Below are 21,777 nucleotides of genomic sequence, written 5' to 3'. Positions count from 1 at the left end.
TCAAGACAGGGTTTCCTCTGTGTAGTCCTGTCTGTCCTAGAACTCACTCTGTAGACCAGGCTCGCCTCAAACTCATAGAGATCCACCTGCCTCTGCCTCCCAAGTACTGAGATTAATGGTGTGCACCACCACTACCTAGCTACACACCCCATTCTTCTTCTTCTTCTTCTTTTTTTTTTTTTGGTTTTTCAAGACAGGGTTTCTCTGTGTAGCCCTGACTGTCCTGGAACACACCCCATTCTTAATCACCCTGTCTGTCTTCATAGCATGAAAAATCCTACATAAATGCAGACATAAATAAAAATCTTGCTGGAATACAACTATCCCAAAAGACAAAGTGATGGGCAAGACCATAATAACCATATACATACTTTTTTTTTTTTTTTAAATAAAAACTCAGAACAGCCTCTGCTATAGGCCTATGAGAAGGAAAGGCCATCTGGTAAATATGGACATAAGATTTCAGTGAGGACTGGAAAAACAACCAAAACTGGCTTGCTTTAGAAAAGTCAGCTTAGGGTCATTCCAGACGAGTGGAAAGCAGTGGTTTCAGTGGTTGCAAGTGCTGGGATTAAAGGCATGCGCCACCACCGCCCGGCTTCACATCCTCTTATACATTTTAAACCATCTCCACATTACTTATCCAACCTAATATGATGTAAACAGTACCTAATGAAATGTGAATGCTACATAAAAGGTTGTTATATACTCTTTAGAGAACAACAACAACAAAAAAGGTCTACACGTTTACGCTAAAATGCCATCCCAAGCCAGGCGGTGGTGGCACATGCCTTTAATCCCAGCACTTGGGAGGCAGAGGCAGGTTGATTTCTGAGTTTGAGGCCAGCCTGGTTTACAGAGTGAGTTCCAGGACAGCCAAGGCTACACAGAGAAACCCTGTCTCGAAAAAGCCAAAAAGAAAAGCCATCCAAATGTTTTCAATTGGCCATTGGCAGAATCTGTGGATGAAGAGGGCTAGTAATACAATCCCAGAACTCTCAAAGGTACGTGCTCAGCTCTCAACCTTCAACTCTGCATTTAGTTCTGTGGCCTATTTCTGTCCGCCTGAGCTCAAGAAGCAGGACCCAGGTTCTCCCTGTGTGTAGAAGGGAGTAGGAAGGAAGGACCGGGGGCAAGTAGTAAAAAGGTACCTGCTTCTGCAGGTCCAGCTTGTCCTTCTGGAAGGCAGCAAGGTCGTCCCTGTGCTGCTGGGCTGCCTCCTTCAGCTCCTGCTGTGCCCCGCGAAGCTGGGCCTGCAGCATGCCAGTGGTCTCCTACAGAAAGAGCAATCGGTGAGTGCAGAGAAGCTCCCTCAGAAGCTAGCTCTGTATAAATAGTATACAGAGCTCACTTCCTTACTGTATAAATAGTTGATCTGTTTGTTTCTACTGGGTTGGCAGAAGCTGAGGCAGGAGCTGCCAATGCATACTTTCTCCCTCTATTCTCAGACCCATTTCCCCTCCTATATGCCTGCATGGGTTCATACAACCTTTGTGGACATGCCCAAGAGTTGGTGACTGTCCGTAACCAGACCCTTTAGCGCCTCCTGAACAGATCCCTATTTCTACTTAATTGCATACACACATGCACACATTTCCACCTGGTCAGGCATGGTGACACATGCCTATAATCCTAGCTCTAGGGTAGCAGAGACATGTACAAGCTACATAACAGAGAGACTCTGCCTGAAAGGGGGGGAAAAAAAAAGATATTCTAGGCTGCCATTGTAATTTAGTAGTTGAACATTTGCCTAACATATCCAGGTTTGATCCCTAGAGCCACAAAAAGATAACAATAATAAAAAATGTATACAGAAATACATACAATCATGCATGATAGGGACTAGGGAAATGGTGGGTGGTTAAGAGCACTTGTTGCTCTTTGCTCTTGCAGAATACCCAGGTTCAGTTCCCAGCACTCACATGGTGGCTCAAAACTTCAGCAACTCCAATTCCAGAGGATGTGACATCCTCTTCTGGCCTGCAGGTACCAGGCATGAACATGGTATATATACATACATGCAGGCAAAACACTCATACACATAACATAAAAATAAATAAATCTGGGACTGGAGAGATGGCTCAGAGGTTAAGAGCACTGACTGCTCTTCTGGAGGTCTGGAGTTCAATTCCCAGCAACCTTTAGCCATAGGAGCTTGGGGTTTGCTTTGAGGCCAGTGGAAAACTGGTAAATGTTATTTTAAGTGCAAGAGAGACACATGATTTTTAAAAGATTTATTTATTTATTTTTTAGATTTACTTATTTTATGTATATGAGTACACTGTAGCTGTCTTCAGACACACCAGAAGAGGGCATCAGATTCCACTACAGATGGTTGTGAGCCACCCTGTGGTTGCTGGGATTTGAACTCAGGACCTCCAGAAGAGCAATCAGTACTCTTAACCATTGAGCCATCTTTCCAGCCCCTATCCTATACTTCCTAAGCCTCTGTCTGTTTGTCTGTTTCAGGGCCATATGACCTTGAAATCCTGTGCCTAACATGTTCTTCAAAACTACTGGGTAAGGTGGGTAAGGTGCTTACTGCCAAGTGTGATGACCTGAGGTCAATCCAGAGTCCTAGATGGCAGAAGGAAAGAATCAACTCCTACAAGTCAAATTTCATACGCATGTCATGCCATGTACACACACATACACATGTACACAGAATAAATAAACAGGTATAATTTAAAAGTAACTAAAAACTGTCTCCCTCTAGCATTGAAGCCCCAAAGTTCAATCCCTAACAATACTTAAAACTAGGTGTTATGGCCCACGCCTATACTCCCTCCATTTAGGTGGTAGAAGCAGAAGGATGAGACGCAGGACCATCTTCCATACCTGCTCCTTTAACTTCTGAATCTTCATGTCCTGCCTCAGCCTTTCCAGCTGTTGACTAGCATCTGCCAGCTCCCTCTGGGTCTGCAGCAGGGTCTCCAGGAGGGACACTCTCTCCTTCTCTGTTTCTAGCTGCATCTGTGGGAGGGCAGGAAGGGCAAGGGCTTCATGGCTCTGGGTTAACATGTTCACCCAGGAGGCCATAAGTACATCACATCTGCTCCAAGTTCTTCCAACAATAGGATGAGGGCCTGAGGGCAAAGGAAAGTCTAGGACCATTAACTTAGAACCAGGAAGTGCAAACACTGCCACCGGTTCATAAGCTGACAGGATGTGGTCAATGCTGGCCCTCCCTCAGGAAGTATGACATACTGCCTGCTTGCAGCTAACTGCGTGTTAGTCTCCCCACAAGCAGCAGGGTGGTAGCTACACTCTTCAGGAAGCCCCTCTTGAGCCCTGCTCTTAGGAATGGAAAAGTAAGTGGGAAGAGACTGGGCATGCAGAGGTCACGAGTGTCTAACACTCCAAGCTGCTTACTTGGTACAGGGCGCTGCCAGCCTGGGTTCGTTCCTCTTCCCTCTGTGCACGGATAGCTTCCATCTCTGTCTGCTGCTCTCTCAGCTTCATTTCCAGCTCTGTTCTCTCCCTTTCTAAGGTTTCCAGGGCCTTATCCAGCTCCTGCTGCAGCAAAGAGCGCTCTTTCTCCTGATCATGTGAAGGAAACCACACTGTCAGAGCCAGGGAGTGAGAGAGGAGCAGGGGCACTTGTCTGGAGTTCGAATCTCTTCACTCTGACTCGGGCACTGCTCTAAGCCGGTGACTCACTTCTGCAGGGGGGTTTAAATCCCTGTCTCACTAAAATTTAAAGGTCATTTAAGATTTAAAAAAAAAGATTATTTTTAAATAATAATGTATAAACTGGGATTGGTGATGCACTCCTTTAATACTAGGACTCAGGAGGTAGAGACAGGTGGATCTGAGTTTGAAGCCAGCTTGGTCTAAAGAATGAGTTCTAGGACAGCCAGAGATACACGAAGAAACTTTGTCTCAAAAAAACAAAACCAAAAATTAAATAAAATAAAATAAATAAAAATGCTAACTACACAACCACCATAAACACGAAATCTTCAGGGTCAAAAAGCCAACTACAAAAATAACAAAACTAAGCTGTTTGCTCCGTCTAAATAAATGTATGGCCACTAGAGAGCAAAATTTGTGATGTCAAAACAGGAAGAAATAGGTTAGAGAGGGCCTTACTATGTAATCCTGGAACTTACTAAGTAGGTCAGGTTGGCACTGAACTCACAGACATCCACCTGCCTCAGCTTACGAAGTGCTAGAATTAAAAGTGTGCACTGCTACTACGCCCAACTTAGAAAAGTGTTTTACAGGATATGTGCTCTGTTCTCTCTGGTGCCTGTTATCCGACTTATTCAGAGTGACATTGGATAGGAAGCACTGGTCCATGTAAGCACCATACTTTTCCTTAGGAGTGTAGCTACTGAAGTTCCTCATGCCCCAAAAGGCATAAAAATAAATCTACACGAGTATAGCATAAAAATAAAAACAAGACATTTAATTAAGTATTAGAAGGCAGAAGAAACAATCCCCCCCCCCCCCCCCCCCCCGACAGTTCCAGTCCTGGCTGTCCTGGACTAGGCTGGCCTCAAACTCACAGACCTGCCTGCCTCTGTCTCTCAAGTGCTGGGATTAAAGGCATGTGCTACCACATGCATTAGCCTCCTACCTTCTGGAAAAAGGGCATTCCTTTGTAACACAGGTAGCCTTGAACTCACAAGCCTCCTGCCTCCTGAATGCTGAGATTATAACTGTGCTCTGCCAGGTCTGCTCCTAGGCTCCATACTTAATTCTTCATATATATCAAGCAAGCAAGCAAGGAAGCAAGCGAAACACAAACACACACACACACACTCACTCACTCACACACTCTGTATTTTCTATCTTGGTAGTCACATTTCATTTTTCTAAGCATCATCTGGACCAAGAGGCAGCAGGTGGCAGACTCACTGAAGGGAGGCCATGCCTGCCTCCCCATTCCCCAACCACATCCACCACCTACCCATTTCTCTTGAAGCCTGTTCACCTCCTCCTCATGGGCCACCTTCTGTCGCTCCAGGGCTGCTTGCCCCTCTTGCTCAGCTTGGGCTAGCTGCCTGGCTACTGCATCCCGCTCCTGCTCTGCCCGGGTCCTCTCAGTATCCAGTTCCAGCTTCAGGCATTTCACTTCCCCTAAGATATCAGGTAAGATCACCTCTGAGCCTCTGTTCCACTCTTTCTACCTAATGATATTCTTCCTGCCCACCCGCCTCATGAGCGAGTTCCATCTCAGAGGCCGGAGTCTGGCTGAAGAAAGCATCGCATTGCTCCTTGGCTGTTACCATCTCTCTGGAATGCAGTGTGCCCCATCCCAGCTGGGCTCTCACCTTGAATAACTTCCTTGGCTTGAATAATAGTTTGAATCTGGACCTCCAGCTGCCCCTTGGTGACCTGTATCACAGAATTTTGCTGCTGGGCCTCAAATAGATTGCTCTCCAGTTGCTCCTTGGCTGACCTATGAGATTTAGGAATCAGGAAGAGCTCTAACCCATCAAGCCCTTCATCCTTTCTCTAGAGGGACTGGATTGTAAGTAGAGGGTAGCCGGGGAAGCTATAGGGCAATTACATGTCTACAACACTTTTAGAATGCATACACGTAGGACAGGGAACTTAGCTTGGCTACCCTTGGCCTTGTAAAGCTTTCTGTGATTGGCTGTACTAAGTGTAGACCCTACCTGAGCCCCAGAACTTGTTCAGTGAGGTCCTGTCGGTCCCGCTCCACAGCCTGCAGGCGCACCTCAAGAGCTGCCCGCTCCCGTACTAGGGCTTCCTTCTCCTGGACTGCCCTAGCAAGTATTTCTTCCTGTCTTTCTGCATCCTGATGCAGCTGCTCTAGTTGAGCTGTAGCTGTTTCTTGCTGGTGATGTGCCTGAGGGAGAGAAATTGATGAGATACAGAGTAAGGCAGAATTCCAGGATTCTTGCTCCAGAGCTGCTAACACCAAGTCAGTGCCAATGGGTTTTGAGGGATTCTGAATTCAATGAGCGGTTTGGTAGGGAAAAGTAAGACAATCATGATTGATCTACATTGTCAACTTCGTGATTAAGAACCACGGAGGAGACACACCCCTGTATATCTGTGACAAGGTTTCCAGAGATAATTAATGAGGAAGGAGAACCACCTGAACGATGTCAACGTCTCAAGAGCTGGGGTTGTAGATTCAATACACAGGGTAACAGCAGAAAGCCCAGTGGGACACCTCGTTCCCCTTCCTCTGCCTCCTGGTGGCTAAGATGCAAGCAAGCAGCTGCCACAAACTCTGGCCACGACAGACATCTGCTGCCATGCTTCCCCCACTTTGACAGAACATATCCCCTCAAGCTCTGAGTCAAAAAAAAATAGGTAGACTTGTCTCAGAAAGCAAACAGATAGACAGATAGACAGTCTCTCTGTTTGACACATGTATAGCTGTAGATGGTAGCTATAATCTCAGTACTCAGGAGGCAGAGGCAGGAGGAATACTGTAAATTGAGGAATACTGTAGATTGAGGACCACCTGGTCCACACAGTGAATTCCAGGCTATCTAGGGCTAGAGTAAGATTTTTCTCTCAAATGACCAAAATAAGTAAGTAAATAATTTGGCTGATTTTTTAAGGATAAACAGATTTACAGCATAAAAACTATACATGTTCGCTGGGCAGTGGTGTCGCATGCCTTTTTTTTTGTTGGCGTGCGCCACCACCTTTAATCCCAGCACTTGGGAGGCAGAGGCAGGTGGATTCCTGAGTTCGAGGCCAGCCTGGTCTACAGACTGAGTACCAGGACAGCCAGGGCTACATAGAGAAACCCTGTCTCGAAAAACCAAAAAAATAAATAAATTAATTAAAAAATAAATAAATAAATAAATAAAAAACCTATACATGTTCAAACTAAATATGAAGTGAGAGCAGAGAACACAGGAAATGCATCGAGGACTCGGATGGGGGGGAATCAGTGAAGGACTCCCATAGAAATGCCTTAAAACCAAGGGAATTTGCACCTCATTTACATCACTTCTGAGTCCTTTCTGCTTACAAATGAGCATGTAACACATTGCAAGTGACACTAGCAATGGCCTCTCACCTCACTTAATTTCTCTTTAAGCTCTTCCTGTTCTTCTCGGGTGCCCTTCAGTTCTGCCTGTAGCTCAGCCCCTGTCTCCTGTGCCTTCCGCAGCTGAGTCGCCAGGTGAGTTTTCTCTTCGCACAGGGCTTCCCTGCTCCTTTCTGCCTCTGCCAGGTCCACCTGCAGAGCACTTCTCAGCTGCTCCTCGGCCTCGGCTTGGCTGCACAGAGACTGGTTCTCCTGCTCCAACTACTAGCCAGAAAGAGAAGAGAGTGCAGGGTGTCAAAGGTAAATAAATGGTTAAAGCTTCCCCAGCTTCTGCTGAAATCCACCTATGAGTGAACATAGGGGTGCTTTTCAGAGAAGGGAGAGATCCATCCATTCAATTTGGTGTCTACACTCTAGACAGTAGCTGGCCCTGACGCTGGGACAGAGATTAAAAAAAAAAAAAAGGCAACATATTGCTTTCAGAGAATTCAGAATAATACCAGGTGGTGGTACATGCCTATAATCCCAGCCCTTGGGGCATGGTGGAGGATCAGGAGGACAGCCTTGCCGGCATGAAATAGTCTCAAAACAAAACAAAACAAAACAACAACAACAACAAAACCCAACCAATTAAATAAAATACCCAGAACAAGGAAACAGAGACATTTCTGGGTCTCAGGAGATCTAGAAGCAAGATTTCCCTACTAAAATGACAGGTTAAATTTCTAACCAACAGAGATGATTTTGGGGTTATTTGGGCTTATGCAGCCCATCTGCCTCATCCAATAGTATGAAATGCTTAGTCTCCTTCCAGGGACATGGACCTTCCTTGTCCTGATTGTTTATCCAATGCTCAGAGGTTCTGCTACCGGGGTGGGAGAGAGAGTGGAATTCACAGTGCTTAAGGCTTGCTCTCCACTGCACTGCAAAGGTCTCTCTTGCTCATTGGGAGCTGGCCTGCCTTTGATTAATACACTGAGGACTCTGTCCTATTAAGGCATCAGCTTTGCCAGCTCGAGGCTAATCTTCAGATAAGCCAGCCCTGTCCTGGAAACCACACTTTTGCTCACCTGGAGAAGCTGCTGGTTTAGCCCAACTTTATCTAAAGCCAAAGCCTCGTTTAAGGCCCCAAGCTTGACAGCTGCAGCTCGAAGGTCAGCTACCTCTGCCTTTAGGCTGTTCTCAGAACTGGATAGCTCCACAATGCACTGTTCTGCCTAAAAACAAACGGGTTAAAGTGTTTCCTAGAACAGTAAACCCAACACACTCCCAACACCTGCCTTTTTACTTTTAAACTATCACTCCATTTCTTCCCTTGCATTTTAAACATGTTTTTCATTCATTCTTTCATTCATTCATTCATTCATTCATTCATTCATTTATTCATTCATGAGACAGGTGGTCACAGCACAGAAGCACAGAAACACAGAAAACCATGCAAACATCTACAGTTGTCATGACACTATAGAAACTGTAAGTGCAACTGAAAATTCAAAAGCATCAATTCAGTTAGGGAGAGGAGCTGACAATGTGGACAGGGAGCTGGTTCTTGGGAGTCGAGGTGAAAGGAAGGTGTATACAATGTACTAATGTCTTGAAGGAAGATGACTTGAAACTGCAGCTGATGCTTTGTGGCAAGAACAAAGGACACCTGGAGTGAGGGTGGGCTTGGGAAGGCAGGTCACAAATGCTTTAAGGTAGATGGCAAAAGGTGTTGAACATGGTACCAGAGTTGACAAGCCATTGAAGTTTTCATATATAAATATAGATAAATATAGATATGTTTTTAAGATTTACATAATTTAAAATCATATGTATATGTGTGTGTCTCTTTGTCTCTTTTCTCATGAATAAATGAATAAATGTACAAATCTGAGAGCAGTGCCTACAAAGTCCAGAAGAGGATGTGAGATTCCCCTGGAGTTACAGGCAGTGGTGAGTCACCTGATGTGGGTGCTGGGAAATGAACTCAGATTCTCTGCAAGAACAGTGTGCACTCTTCTCTATGGAGCCATCTGTAGCCCCACTGAATGGTTTTAAGAGACTAACAACCAGATTTATACTTTAAAAGACTCACTGAGTTTCAATGCAGAGGGCATTGGGAGGGAGAGGACCCAGAAGCAGGGTAGGGATCCCAGCCCCTTTCTTAGGAAGGGTGGGGACGCACATACCCTGGCCAAGGCTGCGGCCACTTCCACTTGCTCTTGCTTCAGTAACTCTCCTTCAAGGCGACTTGATTCCAGGGCTTCTCGAAGAGTGATCAGCTCACTTAGTGATTCTGACTGCTTGGCTTCCAGGCCCACCAGCATCTCCTGACTAAGAAGGAAAGGAGAGGGAGCTAGGAGAGTGTTTGGGACTGGCCACTTCCCAACGGGAGGCAGGAATATACTTACTTTTTCTATGCAAAACAACAACGACAACAACAACAAACCAACCAAAACAAATGCCATGGACTAGGAAAGCTCTCTCAGAGCAAGTGACAAGGCAAAGTGTACAACAGTGTGCTAGTGAACTGCTGTTCACAGAGGGAGAGACTCTATGTAAACATACAGAATTCAATTTTCTAGAGAGAAGACACCATGTGTAGGCTTTAGGCTCTGTACTAAGAGTAGGGTTGGGGAAGGCCAGGCCCTGGTGAGGAGAGGCCTAGTCACACTTACAGGCGTTCCCTCTCACGGACAGCCAAGTGCAGCTCCTCCTGCTGCTCCAGCTTCTCCCCTTGAGCAGAGTCCCCCTGCAGCTGCAGCTCCATGTTCATCCTTCGCAGTCGCCATGCTTCTTGTTCCAGCACTTCCAGCTGCTGCTGCAGCTCTCCTCTGGCCTTCTGCAGCAGTTCCCGCTCCCTGAAATTGAGACCAGAGATGAGCAGACCTATGGACCAAAGATCAAAGGTCCTAGTGGAAAAGGACCTTGTAGAGCTGAAGGCAGGGAAAGCTTGTTTCTTCTCAACAACAATATATATATATTTAAGAGACTAACAACTAGATTTATACTTTTAAAAACTCACTGAGCTGGGCAGTGGTGGCGTATGCCTTTAATCCCAGCACTTGGGAGGCAGAGGCAGGCAGATTTCTGAGTTCAAGGCCAGCCTGGTCTACAGAGTGAGTTCCAGGACAGCCAGGGCTAAACAGAGAAACCCTGTCTCAAAAAACCAAAAAAAAAAAAAAAAAAAAAAAAACAACAAAAACCAAAAACCAAAAAAAACCTCACTGAGTTTCAATGCAGAGGGCATGTTGGGAGGGAAAGGACATAACATGTTGGGGGGGGGACAGATATAACAACATGTTGAGGGGACAGACATAACAGCATAATATATATATATATATATACATATATATATATGTATATATATATATATTCAATAACACTATCTATCTATACAACTTTTTTTTTAAGCAGAAAACTATTTATTATATGATCTTAGGGAACCAACCCAAAGAATTTTCCCATAGGAGATAGAATAAAAACCAAAGCAGCCTTAAGCATCCATGGGTCCAGGGACAGCAGGAAGAGTCAGTCAAACACAGGACTGTGGTAGGTAAGCGGCTGTATGACGAATGAAATCTGACACTAGGGAATAGAGAATGTGGTTCAGGCCTCAGAGTGCTTTCCTAAATAGCCTAAGGTTCTAGGTTTGATTCCCAGTCCTGCAAAACTAACTAAAAACAGATATGTAGCAAAATAAAATTTTGAAGGTTTTGCTTTCATTTAAAAAATAAAAAACAAAACAAAACAAAACAACAACAACAGCAACAAAACCAACCAAATGCCAACCAAATGACCAGACATGAAAGGGAGGAAGGAGCAGCCTGTTCACTCACTTGCTGAGAGAGTCCACCTCTTCCTGAAGGCCGACAGTCTGGCCTGCCAGAGCATCCCGCTCCCCAGTGAGCTTTTGCAGCCTTTCCCTCAGGGCTTTGCCCTCTTCCTCCCACTGATTGTGCTCCTGCTGCAAGAAGCTCATAGCCTCCCGGCAGCCTGAAAGCTGCTGCCTGAGGTCCTATGGAAGGAGATCAATAGAAAGAAGGCAATGAACAAGAAGCCAGAGGCAAGGGATGTCTCCAAGGACAGGGGACTGGGAACAGACATGACAACAGTCAGCCGAGGACAGACATAACAACAGTCAGCCGAGGACACACATGACAACAGTCAGCTGAGGACAGACATAACAGTTAGCTGGGAACAGACATGACAACAGTCAGCTGAGGACAGACATAACAACAGTCAACTGAGGACAGACATAACAACAGCCAGTCAGGAACAGACATGACAACAGTCAGCCGGGGACAGACATAACAACAGTCAACTGAGGACAGACATAACAACAGCCAGCCGGGGACAGACATAACAACAGTCAGCCAAGGACAGACATGATAACAGTCAGCCAGGAACAGACATAACAATAGTCAGCCGGGAACAGACATAACAACTGTCAGCCAGGAACACACATGACAACAGTCAGCTGAGGACAGACATAACAGTTAGCTGGGAACAGAAACGTGGCCACCTGAGATGCCAAAAGATAAAGTTACTGGGCTCTGTGGTTCTAGTCCTTGGAGTCCATCACATGTAGTGGCATGAGGGAATATTCAGGTCTCTTGGAGTAGGGGACATTTATATTCTCCCAGGCCAAAGATTACATGCATGCACTTGGTGTGGATTATATACATATATACATACATACATATATACATACATACATACACACACACACACACACACACATACACCTGTAAGCCAGAAGCACCACTGGGCAGAGATGCTGATGAGCATTTTGGGGTACAACTGAATATGTTATCACTGCCAAGACTGGAGGTGTGCCTATGGGCACCCGTGTCCATGGCTGAGGAGTAGTTCTGGTGGCTCTCACCTGTACAGCCTGCTGTCTCCGAGTCAGCACTGAATGCACCAGAGTAAGAGCTTTGTCTGGGTTCTGGGGATCAAACTGGGAAAGGCCATTACAGTCTGACTGCAATGAGTTCTCATGACTTGAGGTTTGGGTCGCAGTGTCCTCTTCTTCCACTGAGGCCTGAAATACAAGCCAGTGTTACAGAGATGTGCACTAAGAGCCAGGAAACCTCCTCCCTAGGCAGAGCAGGGAAAGGAACCAAAGAGCAAAACTGACTGGTCCCTTCAACCCTTCATGTTGATCATGTAAGTACAGAGTAGCAACACGGCTAGAATCCTCTCTGGGACAGTGAGTGAGTGGGGAAAAGGGAAGAAAATGTTACTGCAATGACAGTGACAATTCAGCCTATGACCTAAGAGCCGTAGCAGACAAGTTAGAGGACTGCCCACTACACAGCACAGGAAATGAAGTTTACCTATACTCAGAGTCCCAATCTTCAAGTACACTAAGGAGCTTATCCTTAAGTGACCAAACATTGGTCTAGAATTCAAGGCAGCCGAGAGGACACAGAGAAGTGGGGGGCCCTGTCCAGTTACAGACAAGAGGCTTACCAGTGCCTGGGTTATATCCTTGATCAAGTGCTGCAGAGACAACTTTTCCTCTTGAACATTCCTACTGAGAGATGCCTCATGTTCCATTAACTCTGCATGGTTTGTCTCCTGGTAAAAGAACAGAATAGAGCCTAAAAGCCAAACTCTCAAAAGAGAATTCACCATTCTCATCCCACATCAATCACAGACACATTATGTCTACAGTATTTTCCCAAGAGGTCTAAGAACAATGTAATATGGCAATAAAAAGCTCAGAATAAATGATTAGAAATCTAAATAACTGCCTGGGTTAAGGTTCTTGTTCTAACAGCAGTGAATACTATGATAGCCTTGGAAAACCAGAATCCTTTGCAATCCAACCTCACTCATTTTAAGTTACTTGAGCCCTGTGATGTCTGCATTGGTGAATTCTTGACTAAAAGGAATTAAATGGGCAAAAAGAAGTCAGTTTCCTAGTAGACTCCAAGGTAAATGAGATTAGGGGTATATCTGTGGATAGGGATTCAGGAGCTGCCAAAAGTCAGTGACCAGAACATGTGTTGTGATGAAAGGAGACATGTAAACAAGCCAAGGATCCTGACATCCCATCTTAGAGAATCACTTTTGTAGCATCCCTGACAGTCAGCAAGTACCATCTCACTCTTTCACAAGACATACACTGTTCCAGTGGCAGCCCAAGCTCGTCAGACCTCCTACCTGCCCACAACTTATAGCCACTGACAAAGCTTCAACTCACTTCTCCCTTCAACTCTACTTTCAGAGACGTGAGGGCACCCAGCACATCTTCCTCACAGCCATTCTGCTCTGGCTGAGCCTCACAGCCATTCTGCTCTGGCTGAGCCCTGACACTCCTCAGCTGTCTCCCACGTGACTTGGTTTAAATCTTTCCACAGATCCTTTCCCTGACACCTTGCTTATTCCTACCTTTTAGTTTTTCTCATGGTTTCACTTAGCTCACACTGGCTTCAAATACACCACAAGTCACCTCTCTCTAATAAGGACACATTTCATATCCATGTACTTTCCCTGGGAATAAGACTGCTGTTAATCTTTTATTGCACAGGTAAATGAACAAGTTAACTAATTTTCAGATTCAGCCAAAATTAATTTTTAGCATTGGAGAATTTCACCAAGGACCATTTAACTGGCATCATTCACACTTGTTCACAAAGAACAAGGAAGCTGTCAGCCCCTTCTTAGCTCCTTCGCAGCAGAGGACAGCATACCAGGAGCTCCATTGTTTCTCTTAGAGCCTTTACCATCTTTTCATAATCTTCATTTTGCTTCTGAGACTGGGTCAGCAGAGCAGAGAGTTCCGTCACTCTAAGGAGAAAGGCACAGCACTGTCACCTGAATAGCCCAAGGACGTGGACACAGCCACACAACAGCACAGCTCAGCCCCCACGTGGACACACTCACGGCACCCCCAGAACCCCTTAGGTATACCCAGTCCCTTGCACTCCTTGAATAACGTGATTATATATTCTTGATCTGGAGGGGAACACCAAAGCCACTCAGACACATGCAGGGATTTACCACATCTCAAGACTGGAACGCAGATTTGAGGGCCCGAGAGCTGAAGGAAAGCCCTGGCCCAGGCCCTTCCAGGCCTCCCTTGATTGTGAAGTCAAGCACCCTGAAGCCAATAAGAACATCAGAATTGCCACAGGGGATAGTCCCAAGGTCCCTCCTGCCCAAGGATTGACTGATACAGAAAAAGGACAGGTGACTTGGGAGACAATATAACTAACCAAGTTCAGCAAACTCAGCAACATCCATATCATTTAACAGCATCTCGGAGCTTTGTGCCCAGCACTGCACACATGGCTTTCTTTCCGTTTTCCCTTTTTTCATCTTTTGGGGCAGCATCTGACCATGAATGCCAAGCTTGTCTAAAATTCTCTATGTAGTGCACAATGAGCTTGAACTAGAAATCTCCTGCTTCTAGGCAGGGGTACTAGGTTTTAGTTCTCTTGCCTGAGTACTAGGATCATAGGCATAAGCCATGACACCTGCCTAACAAGTATTTCTTATTTTTTTTGGGGGGGGGACAAGGTGTCTCTGTTTAGCCCTGGCTGTCCTGGGGACTCACTCTGTAGACCAGGCTGGCCTCGAACTCAGACATCTGCCTGCCTCTGCTTCCCAAGTACTGGGATTAAAGGCATGAGCCACCACTGCCAGGCCTAACAAATATTTCTTAAATGAAAGCTACCTGGGAGTCTTTCTTTCCTTATTTACTCATTGTTTATTCATTCATTCCCTCATTTATTTATTTACTTTTGAGGCAAGATCTTACTACACAGTCTTGCCTGGCCTAGAACTTGCTGTATAGACCAGGCTGAAATTGAACCTACAGAGATCTACCTGTCTATAACTCCAAAGAGATAGGATTAAAAGTGATGACTACTGTACCTGGCTAAAAGAAAAATTTAAGACTTAATAATTCTATTATGAATCACCTCTAGGGCCCCAAATCACTGTATTATCTTTCATTTAATTTTATGGGAGATATATCATTTAACATTATGAGATAAATTTCAAAACACTATAGAGACACAAACTTACTAAGATATGATCCTTGTTCTTAATGTCTCCAAAAGCAAAAAGAAAACAAAATAGTCCCCAACTTATGTACACTACCAATAGGCAGAGAGCCCTAGCCACGGGCTCTGCCCTAATAATCAGTGGGACTCTGTTCATGTCTTCCCTTCTTATTATTTTAAAAAACTCCTATTTCACTATAATCCAAAAATGAAAAGAGCCAAGGTAGGGGTAGAATGAACGTCTGATTAGTATATGCAAGGTCCTGAGTTTAACCCCCAGCACAGCCAAACAATTAAGCCTAATGTGCCCCGCCCAAAACAGGACAGATAGAAAGAAGCAAAGTTATTAAAGAGATACAGTAAGATTAGTGCTATAAGGAGGTCAGAAAAAGTCATAGGACTATAAGCCACTGAAGTCAGAGATGTCACCCAAGAGGTGACATGGGAACTCTACTTTAAAGGACGAAGCATAGGGGAGGAGGGAGGCATTCCAGGCTGAGCTGGCATACAGGAAGACACGACTGTGGAAGAGTATGGCTGCAAGGAGACTGCTGTCACAGAGAAGAGCTGACTTTACAAATCAGCAGGAGAGCGACTGGTTGCAAGGTCCAGAGGACAGTGACAGACCCCAGCTGAGACACTGGACTCTCAGAATGAAGGTGTTTTTGACATCTTTCGCCCACCCACAACCCATTAAGGAAGTTGGCTTTCCCTCAGTAGATTCCTCCTGGCCCCACATGTCACCTCACCTATCCTGGAGCTCTGCCTTCTCCAGATCCCCTTGACTCTTGAGCTGTATTAACTCCTGGCTCTTTTCATGGGCTTCCTTCTCCAGCGCCTGGGTTTTAGCAATGAGCAGCAGCAGCTGGGCTGGCTCACTCTCATCTGTTCTCCCAGATCCACTGGACTCCCGGGACTGTGCTCTCAAGGTCAAGCGCAGACAGCAGGTCAGCAGGGACCCCGAAAGCCTTGCGTGTTCAGCCTTTAGCTCTGTCAGATCTCTGAGCACAGGAAGGAAGACTGAGGACTCCAAGGAACCAAGGAAGAGAGCTTGGCCTCAAAACCCAAGAAGTCCAAGGGGCAGGTCTGAGAAAATCATCTCTCCAGTAATGGCAAATTTCCCTTCCAGCCACCGCCCCCCCCTTTCTACAGAGCCTGCTGCCTGAAGTTCAGAATCAGCAGAGGCGAACCTCTCTTCTTATCCCCACACTAACCTGTCAGTAGCTGACTTCATTTTCAGGAAGTGACGTCGGAAGGTTACCACCTCTCGCCATAGATTGAGAAGGCGACCGTGTTCACCTCTCAAATAGCCCTTGAAGAACTGTGTGTTCAGAAACCCAAGTCATACCCAAGGGCAGGGACCTTGCACCAACGCAAGAGTCTTGGATTCCTCATGGCTGCTGGGAGAGGGGTGAAGGGAGGAAGGATTTCATGGCGATAGCTTATGGACAGAAGTCTACTCGGGTTATCCTGGAGAGTTTAATAAAGTTGGCCGTGAGAGTCAAGAGGTCAGGGAGCCCTGGATGAAAAGTAGCCTTCCATTTGGCTAGATCAGAAAAGGATATGCAGTGGCCACTTAACAAATGAAACTATTACCACAGACAGGACAACTGGGTGGTCTAATCCATGCAAATCACCCAGACCCAGAACCCAGCAAAGGTTCAGGAAACATTTGCTTTCTATAGCTCTGATCTGAAGATTTCCCAGGGCCCATAACCACTTTTTCTCCTCCATTCAACCCAGCAGCTACCTGCTTGGCATCTAGCTATGCAGACCTCCAGACAAAGGCAGATGATAAATTTTCAGATCCATTAGAAACCTAAGCTAGTCACTTCTGCAAGAGTTGAGCCTTATGCTGCCAGCCAACAAAGCCTAGGCCAGGTAGAACTAGGAAGAAAGCTGAAACAGGGCGCAGCTGTCAGCTTGGGCAGAGCTGGGCAGAAGCAGGAGCAGTGACAGATCAGTTTCCACCCAGGTCCAAGTTAACCCTTTCCAGCGCTGCCTGGAACAGCAACCAGAGCACACTCCACTCTTGTCCTCCTACCTCCTGCTCCATCCGCCACTGGCTCTCCTTCCTCACTAACTCGTCTCGGGCCCGACTCCAGTCCACTGTCAGTTTTTCCACATCCTCTTGTAGAGCTTTATTCACCACATCGGCTTTCTCCATGTGCAACCGAAGCTCTGTGTTCACCTCCACTAGACTCTCACACCTGCACTAAGTAAGAGCAAATGCAAAATAAAGGTCTGGTCCCTCCCTTGGACCTCTTGGGAGTAAGACAGTGAACAGAATTTTCCGTCACCAGGAATTAGAGGACTGGAATCTGTTTGCCCTCGGGACACAAGATTCCCATGAGCCCCCTCCCTCCCTCCCTCCCTTCCTCCCCACTCCCCTGCCCCCTCTGCTTTCTGACTGCCTTAGGTTACACACATGAACCACCATGCCCAGCAGTCTCCCACCCACACACTCATTTTTGGAACAGAAGTTTCTGGTCAGCCTTTCCACCATTGGATAACCACTCGGATCAGGAAAGTCGGGCCCATCACCTCTGCTGCTCCTCCTCCAATCGGATCAGCAGCTGCTCCAGGTTTGGCTCTTCTACACTTTCCCACCGCTGTGGGATCAGTCCCTTGTGAGACAGAGACAGACCTTATAATGCTGCAGGAAAACGGCACCCAGGACAATCCCCTGATGCTTCCTTTGACAGTAGCCCACTTTCTTTTGTTCTTTCTCTTATTAGCAGTTTGGCATCTAACCTGTGGAAGGGGAGCTGCCTCTTTCACTGGGGACCTTAACTTCTGTTATACTAATTGGGAAGTCACTCATCATCTCCAAGCCAAACAATGACGGTGACTGTCATTCTTCTCCAAGAGTTTGCAAGCAAAGTGAACAGTACACGATGCCTAGGGTGCCCTGGTCTGCACAGGAGGTACTCAATATATTCTGGTTCTTTCCTTTTCCCTCAAACCTTTTTGAGGGGAATGAGAAGGTGCTTAAGGGAGCTGGAACAAAGAACGACAAAAAGGTCTCTCAAAGCCAGTCCTACCCAGGCGACAAAATAAACACAAGCTCTGCTGTAGGCATGCTTGTAGACCCGTGTCTTCCTGACATACACACTGACACCTGCTGGATGAAAAGTGAATTTTCTCTCTAATTCCACATACCCACTCTACTATGCTAAGTCCCCATAAACTGCATTTATATATGGAAAACCATGGGTTGTAATCTCTCAGGCCAAGGATCTCTAGAAGATCATATTGATAGAGTTCTTAGGAGCTGAAGACAAGGGGACTCCTACCAAACATCCTATACAGCCCCAGTCTCCTTTGGCAGTATATAAAGCCCAAAAAGTATATTTTGGGGGCTAGGGGAAATCCAGAACTGAATCTCACTCACTCCAGTGGCTTCTAGCTGCTTCTCCAGGTCTTGGCACCAGCTCCGGTACTGTAAAACCTGAAGCAAAGAGAGCAGGCACTGAACTCATATAAATAGCAATACCCAAAGGCTCCAGGAATCTTGGGCAAACTTGCTGTGAACTTGGGAAGCAGGTGGTGGCAGTGAAGTGAGGCTGCAGCATTTGGGTGTTTAAACAATGCTTTCTGGGGAGATGGCTCGATAGGAAAGCACTCACTGTGTAAGCATGAGGACCTGAATTCAGATCCCCAAAACCCAGGTAAAGACAAGGGGGTAGTGTGTGTTACCGTCCAGCGCTCCTATGGCAGGGTGGAAAATAGAGACAGGGGAAAGCCCTGAAGTTCACTGACCAGATAACCTGATGTATACTGTGGCAGACAAATAGACTCTATCTCACACAGGGTAGAAGGCTAAGCTAACACCTGAGATTGTCCCCTGATCTCCATACTCTGTGTCAGGTATGTGCATGCTTATACACACACAAAGATATATATTTTTTTTTTTTTGGTATTTTTGAGACAGGGTTTCTCTGTGTAGCCTTGGCTGTCCTGGAACTCACTCTGTAGACCAGGCTGGCCTCGAACTCAGAAATCCGCCTGCCTCTGCCTCCCAAGTGCTGGGATTAAAGGCGTGTGCCACCACCGCCCAGCCACACACAAAGATTTAAAAAAAAAATTCCTGGGGGTGGATAAGATGGCTTGGTCATTAAAATGTCCTTGTGGTGGTGGTGCATGCCTTTAATCCCAGCACTCAGGAGGCAGAGGCAGAGGCAGAGAAGCAGAGAGGCAGAGGTAGAGGCAGAGGCAGAGGCAGTCTCTAAGAGTTCAAGGCCAGCCTGGTCTACAGAGTGAATTCCAAGACAACCAGGGCTATACAGAGAAGTTCTATTTCAAAAGACAAATAAAAAATGCTTTACTGTGAAAGCATCTAGATCTAAATTCAAATCTCCAGCACCCACATAAAAAGCCACCATCTCAGTGTTGCAGAAGAAAGGCGGCAGATCCCTGGAGCTCCCTGGACAGCCAGCCTAGCCAGATCTATGAGCTCCAGTTCAGTGAGAGATTCTTTCTCAAAAAAAAAAAAAAAAAAAAAAAAAAAAAAAAAAAAAAAAAACAATATGGTGCAGGCTGAAGAGATAGATCAGTGCTTAAAAGCTTGCTGGTCTTTCAGAGGTCTCAAATTCAGTTCCCCGGCACCCAGCATCCACTGTTACAACTCACAACCGCCTGTAACTCTAGCATACACATGGAATACACTTATATAGACATACACACAAAAAATACATATAAAATTTTAAAAATGAGGTGGAGAAAGAAGATGCTCAATATTGACCTCTGGCCTCCTTATTCACACTCACAGGTTTATGTGCATTTGAACACATATACACAGAGAGAACTTTCTCTATGCCTTGTGTATTACAAAGACAAAACCAGGCCGGGCAGTGGTGGCACACGCCTTTAATCCCAGCACTTGGGAGGCAGAGGCAGGTGGATTTCTGAGTTCGAGGCCAGCCTGGTCTACAGAGTGAGTTCCAGGACAGCCAAGGCTATACAGAGAAACTCTATCTCGAAAAAACAAAAACAAAAAACAAAAAACAAAACAAAACAAAAACCCCAGAAATCCTGGGGTTTGAGCTTAGCTCTAGACTAGTAGTTCTCAACCTGTGGGTCATTACCCCTTTGTGGTGGGGGATGTCTAACAACCCTTTCACAGAGGTTACCTAAGACCACTAGGAAAACACAAGTATTTACATTACGATTTATAACAGTTATGAAGCAACAATGAAAACAATTTTATGGTTGAGGGTTACCCTACATGAGGAACTGTATTAAAATGTCACAGCATTAGGAAAACTAAGAATCACTTATCAAGAGTAAAAGAACAAACCTAGGCAACTAGTTTAAGTATTGTGACTGGAATGTCACATCTGGAAGGAACATAACCCACACTCTATGGAGTAACTGACTGTCAGGGGGAGGTTATGAATGAGTCGGCATGTCTGGCCACCCTCACCAGGATGCTTGGTCCTACACGGTATCCCCTCCTCCGGCCCTATCCCACCCTAGCACCAACTCTGGGGGAGGTTTCTCTTCCCCTTCCCCACAGGGCCATCTGCCTCACCTTGGCCTGCAGCTTCCTCACCAGCGTTGCTTGTCTCTTCTGGGCCTCTTGGGAGTTTTTCAGCTTCCGCCAGGAGGCAGCCTGGTTCTCTGCCATCTGCTGCTGCAGTGCCAGCACCTGCTCCTCCAGCACCAGTTGCAGGGACCGGGGCTTCATATTCAGCCCAGGGCTTCCTGTATCCATGGGCACACCACAGAACAAATCCGCAGCTCCTGTGTAGCTATAGGTTGGTTGAAGGAGGGTGTCTAACCATTGTTCAATGTGTCTTAGACCTCTTCTTGAGCTAGGGACCAAAACATAAAACAAAGTTGAGAAGGCTAGATTTCTCAGATTTACTCAGCAGACATTCAAGTGAAGTGAATCTGGGCTGAATGAAGGACATAGGTTTCTTCGTTACAGGCCTCCTCAGAACATTCTTTTTCAATATTTATTTATTTTTATGTATACAAGTGTTTTGCCAGTATCTATGTATTTGTATCATGTATGTACTTGGGGTGTGAGAGGCCAAAAGGAACATAGAATACATGGCCCTCAGTCTTTTTTTCTTTCTTTCTTTCTTTTTTTTTTTTTTTTTTTTTTTGAGGTAGGGTTTCATACAGCCCTGACTGTCATGGAACTTGCAATGTGGCTAAGGATGAATTTGAACTCCCAATTCTCTTGCCTCTACCTCCCAAGTGCCATGATTACAAGCAAGCACCACCATCCCATAAAAATGTTAAGAATTCAAAAATAGATGCTGACATTCATGATTGAAAGAATGCATATGCAAACATGCATTTCAGGCTCTTCTGAGTAACCAGGTGACCTACTAACCCATAAGGCAATGACCAGAATTCTCCTACCTCTCCAGCACCTTAAGACCAAGACCTCTGCTACATATTTATTCTCTAGGTCACACAGGTAACAGTCTCCACTAGCCAAATTGGTGAGTTCTAGGTTTAAGTGCAAGATCCTGATGCGTCATATAAGATGAAAAGAGATCGAGGGAGATACCCAAACAATCTCTCCCCACAAAGTGAACATGAATACACCATTGGACACACACCATAAACAACAACAACAACAACAACAAAAAGAAACCAACAAGACCCCACCAAACTACAACCACCACCAAAAAATTAAATTGAGCCTAAGTTGGTCATGGTGGCACAGGCCTGATGTTTGGCCACTCAGGAGATCAAGGCAGAGGATCAAGAGTTGAAAGTCATTTTTAATTATATAGTAGTAACATGAAATCCTGTCTTTAAAAAAAAAAA

At 45.7% G+C, this 21,777-nt stretch overlaps 1 protein-coding gene across 6 annotated transcripts in view; it reads right to left on the bottom strand.

Moving 5' to 3' along the window:
- Cep250 (centrosomal protein 250) overlaps nt 1-21,777 on the bottom strand; it is a 41,903-nt gene that overhangs the window by 16,319 nt on the left and 3,807 nt on the right. For 4 of the 6 annotated variants that reach the window (XM_031372445.1, XM_031372443.1, XM_031372447.1 and 1 more), the window contains exons 2-21: nt 20,522-20,804; nt 18,383-18,439; nt 17,533-17,615; nt 17,033-17,198; nt 16,203-16,309; nt 15,738-15,989; nt 13,672-13,768; nt 12,446-12,553; nt 11,856-12,014; nt 10,807-10,985; nt 9,646-9,828; nt 9,157-9,301; nt 8,056-8,202; nt 7,016-7,246; nt 5,628-5,821; nt 5,280-5,407; nt 4,916-5,085; nt 3,373-3,540; nt 2,839-2,973; nt 1,152-1,274 (exon numbers count right to left, since the gene is read on the bottom strand). In XM_031372445.1, coding sequence (XP_031228305.1) covers nt 1,152-1,274; nt 2,839-2,973; nt 3,373-3,540; nt 4,916-5,085; nt 5,280-5,407; nt 5,628-5,821; nt 7,016-7,246; nt 8,056-8,202; nt 9,157-9,301; nt 9,646-9,828; nt 10,807-10,985; nt 11,856-12,014; nt 12,446-12,553; nt 13,672-13,768; nt 15,738-15,989; nt 16,203-16,309; nt 17,033-17,198; nt 17,533-17,615; nt 18,383-18,439; nt 20,522-20,704 — 3,015 coding nt within the window. In that variant the 5' untranslated portion in view covers nt 20,705-20,804. Of the gene's footprint in view, nt 1-1,151; nt 1,275-2,838; nt 2,974-3,372; nt 3,541-4,915; nt 5,086-5,279; nt 5,408-5,627; nt 5,822-7,015; nt 7,247-8,055; nt 8,203-9,156; nt 9,302-9,645; nt 9,829-10,806; nt 10,986-11,855; nt 12,015-12,445; nt 12,554-13,671; nt 13,769-13,981; nt 14,514-15,737; nt 15,990-16,202; nt 16,310-17,032; nt 17,199-17,532; nt 17,616-18,382; nt 18,440-20,521; nt 20,805-21,777 lie in introns of those variants that run through there. The other 2 variants (XM_031372446.1, XM_031372448.1) reach the window with 2 other exon arrangements.

Source organism: Mastomys coucha, unplaced genomic scaffold (assembly GCF_008632895.1).
Source record: "Mastomys coucha isolate ucsf_1 unplaced genomic scaffold, UCSF_Mcou_1 pScaffold15, whole genome shotgun sequence".
NCBI lineage: Eukaryota > Metazoa > Chordata > Mammalia > Rodentia > Muridae > Mastomys > Mastomys coucha.
The sequence above is the reverse complement of the archived record's forward strand: the minus strand, read 5'-3'. Positions and strand labels throughout refer to the sequence as shown.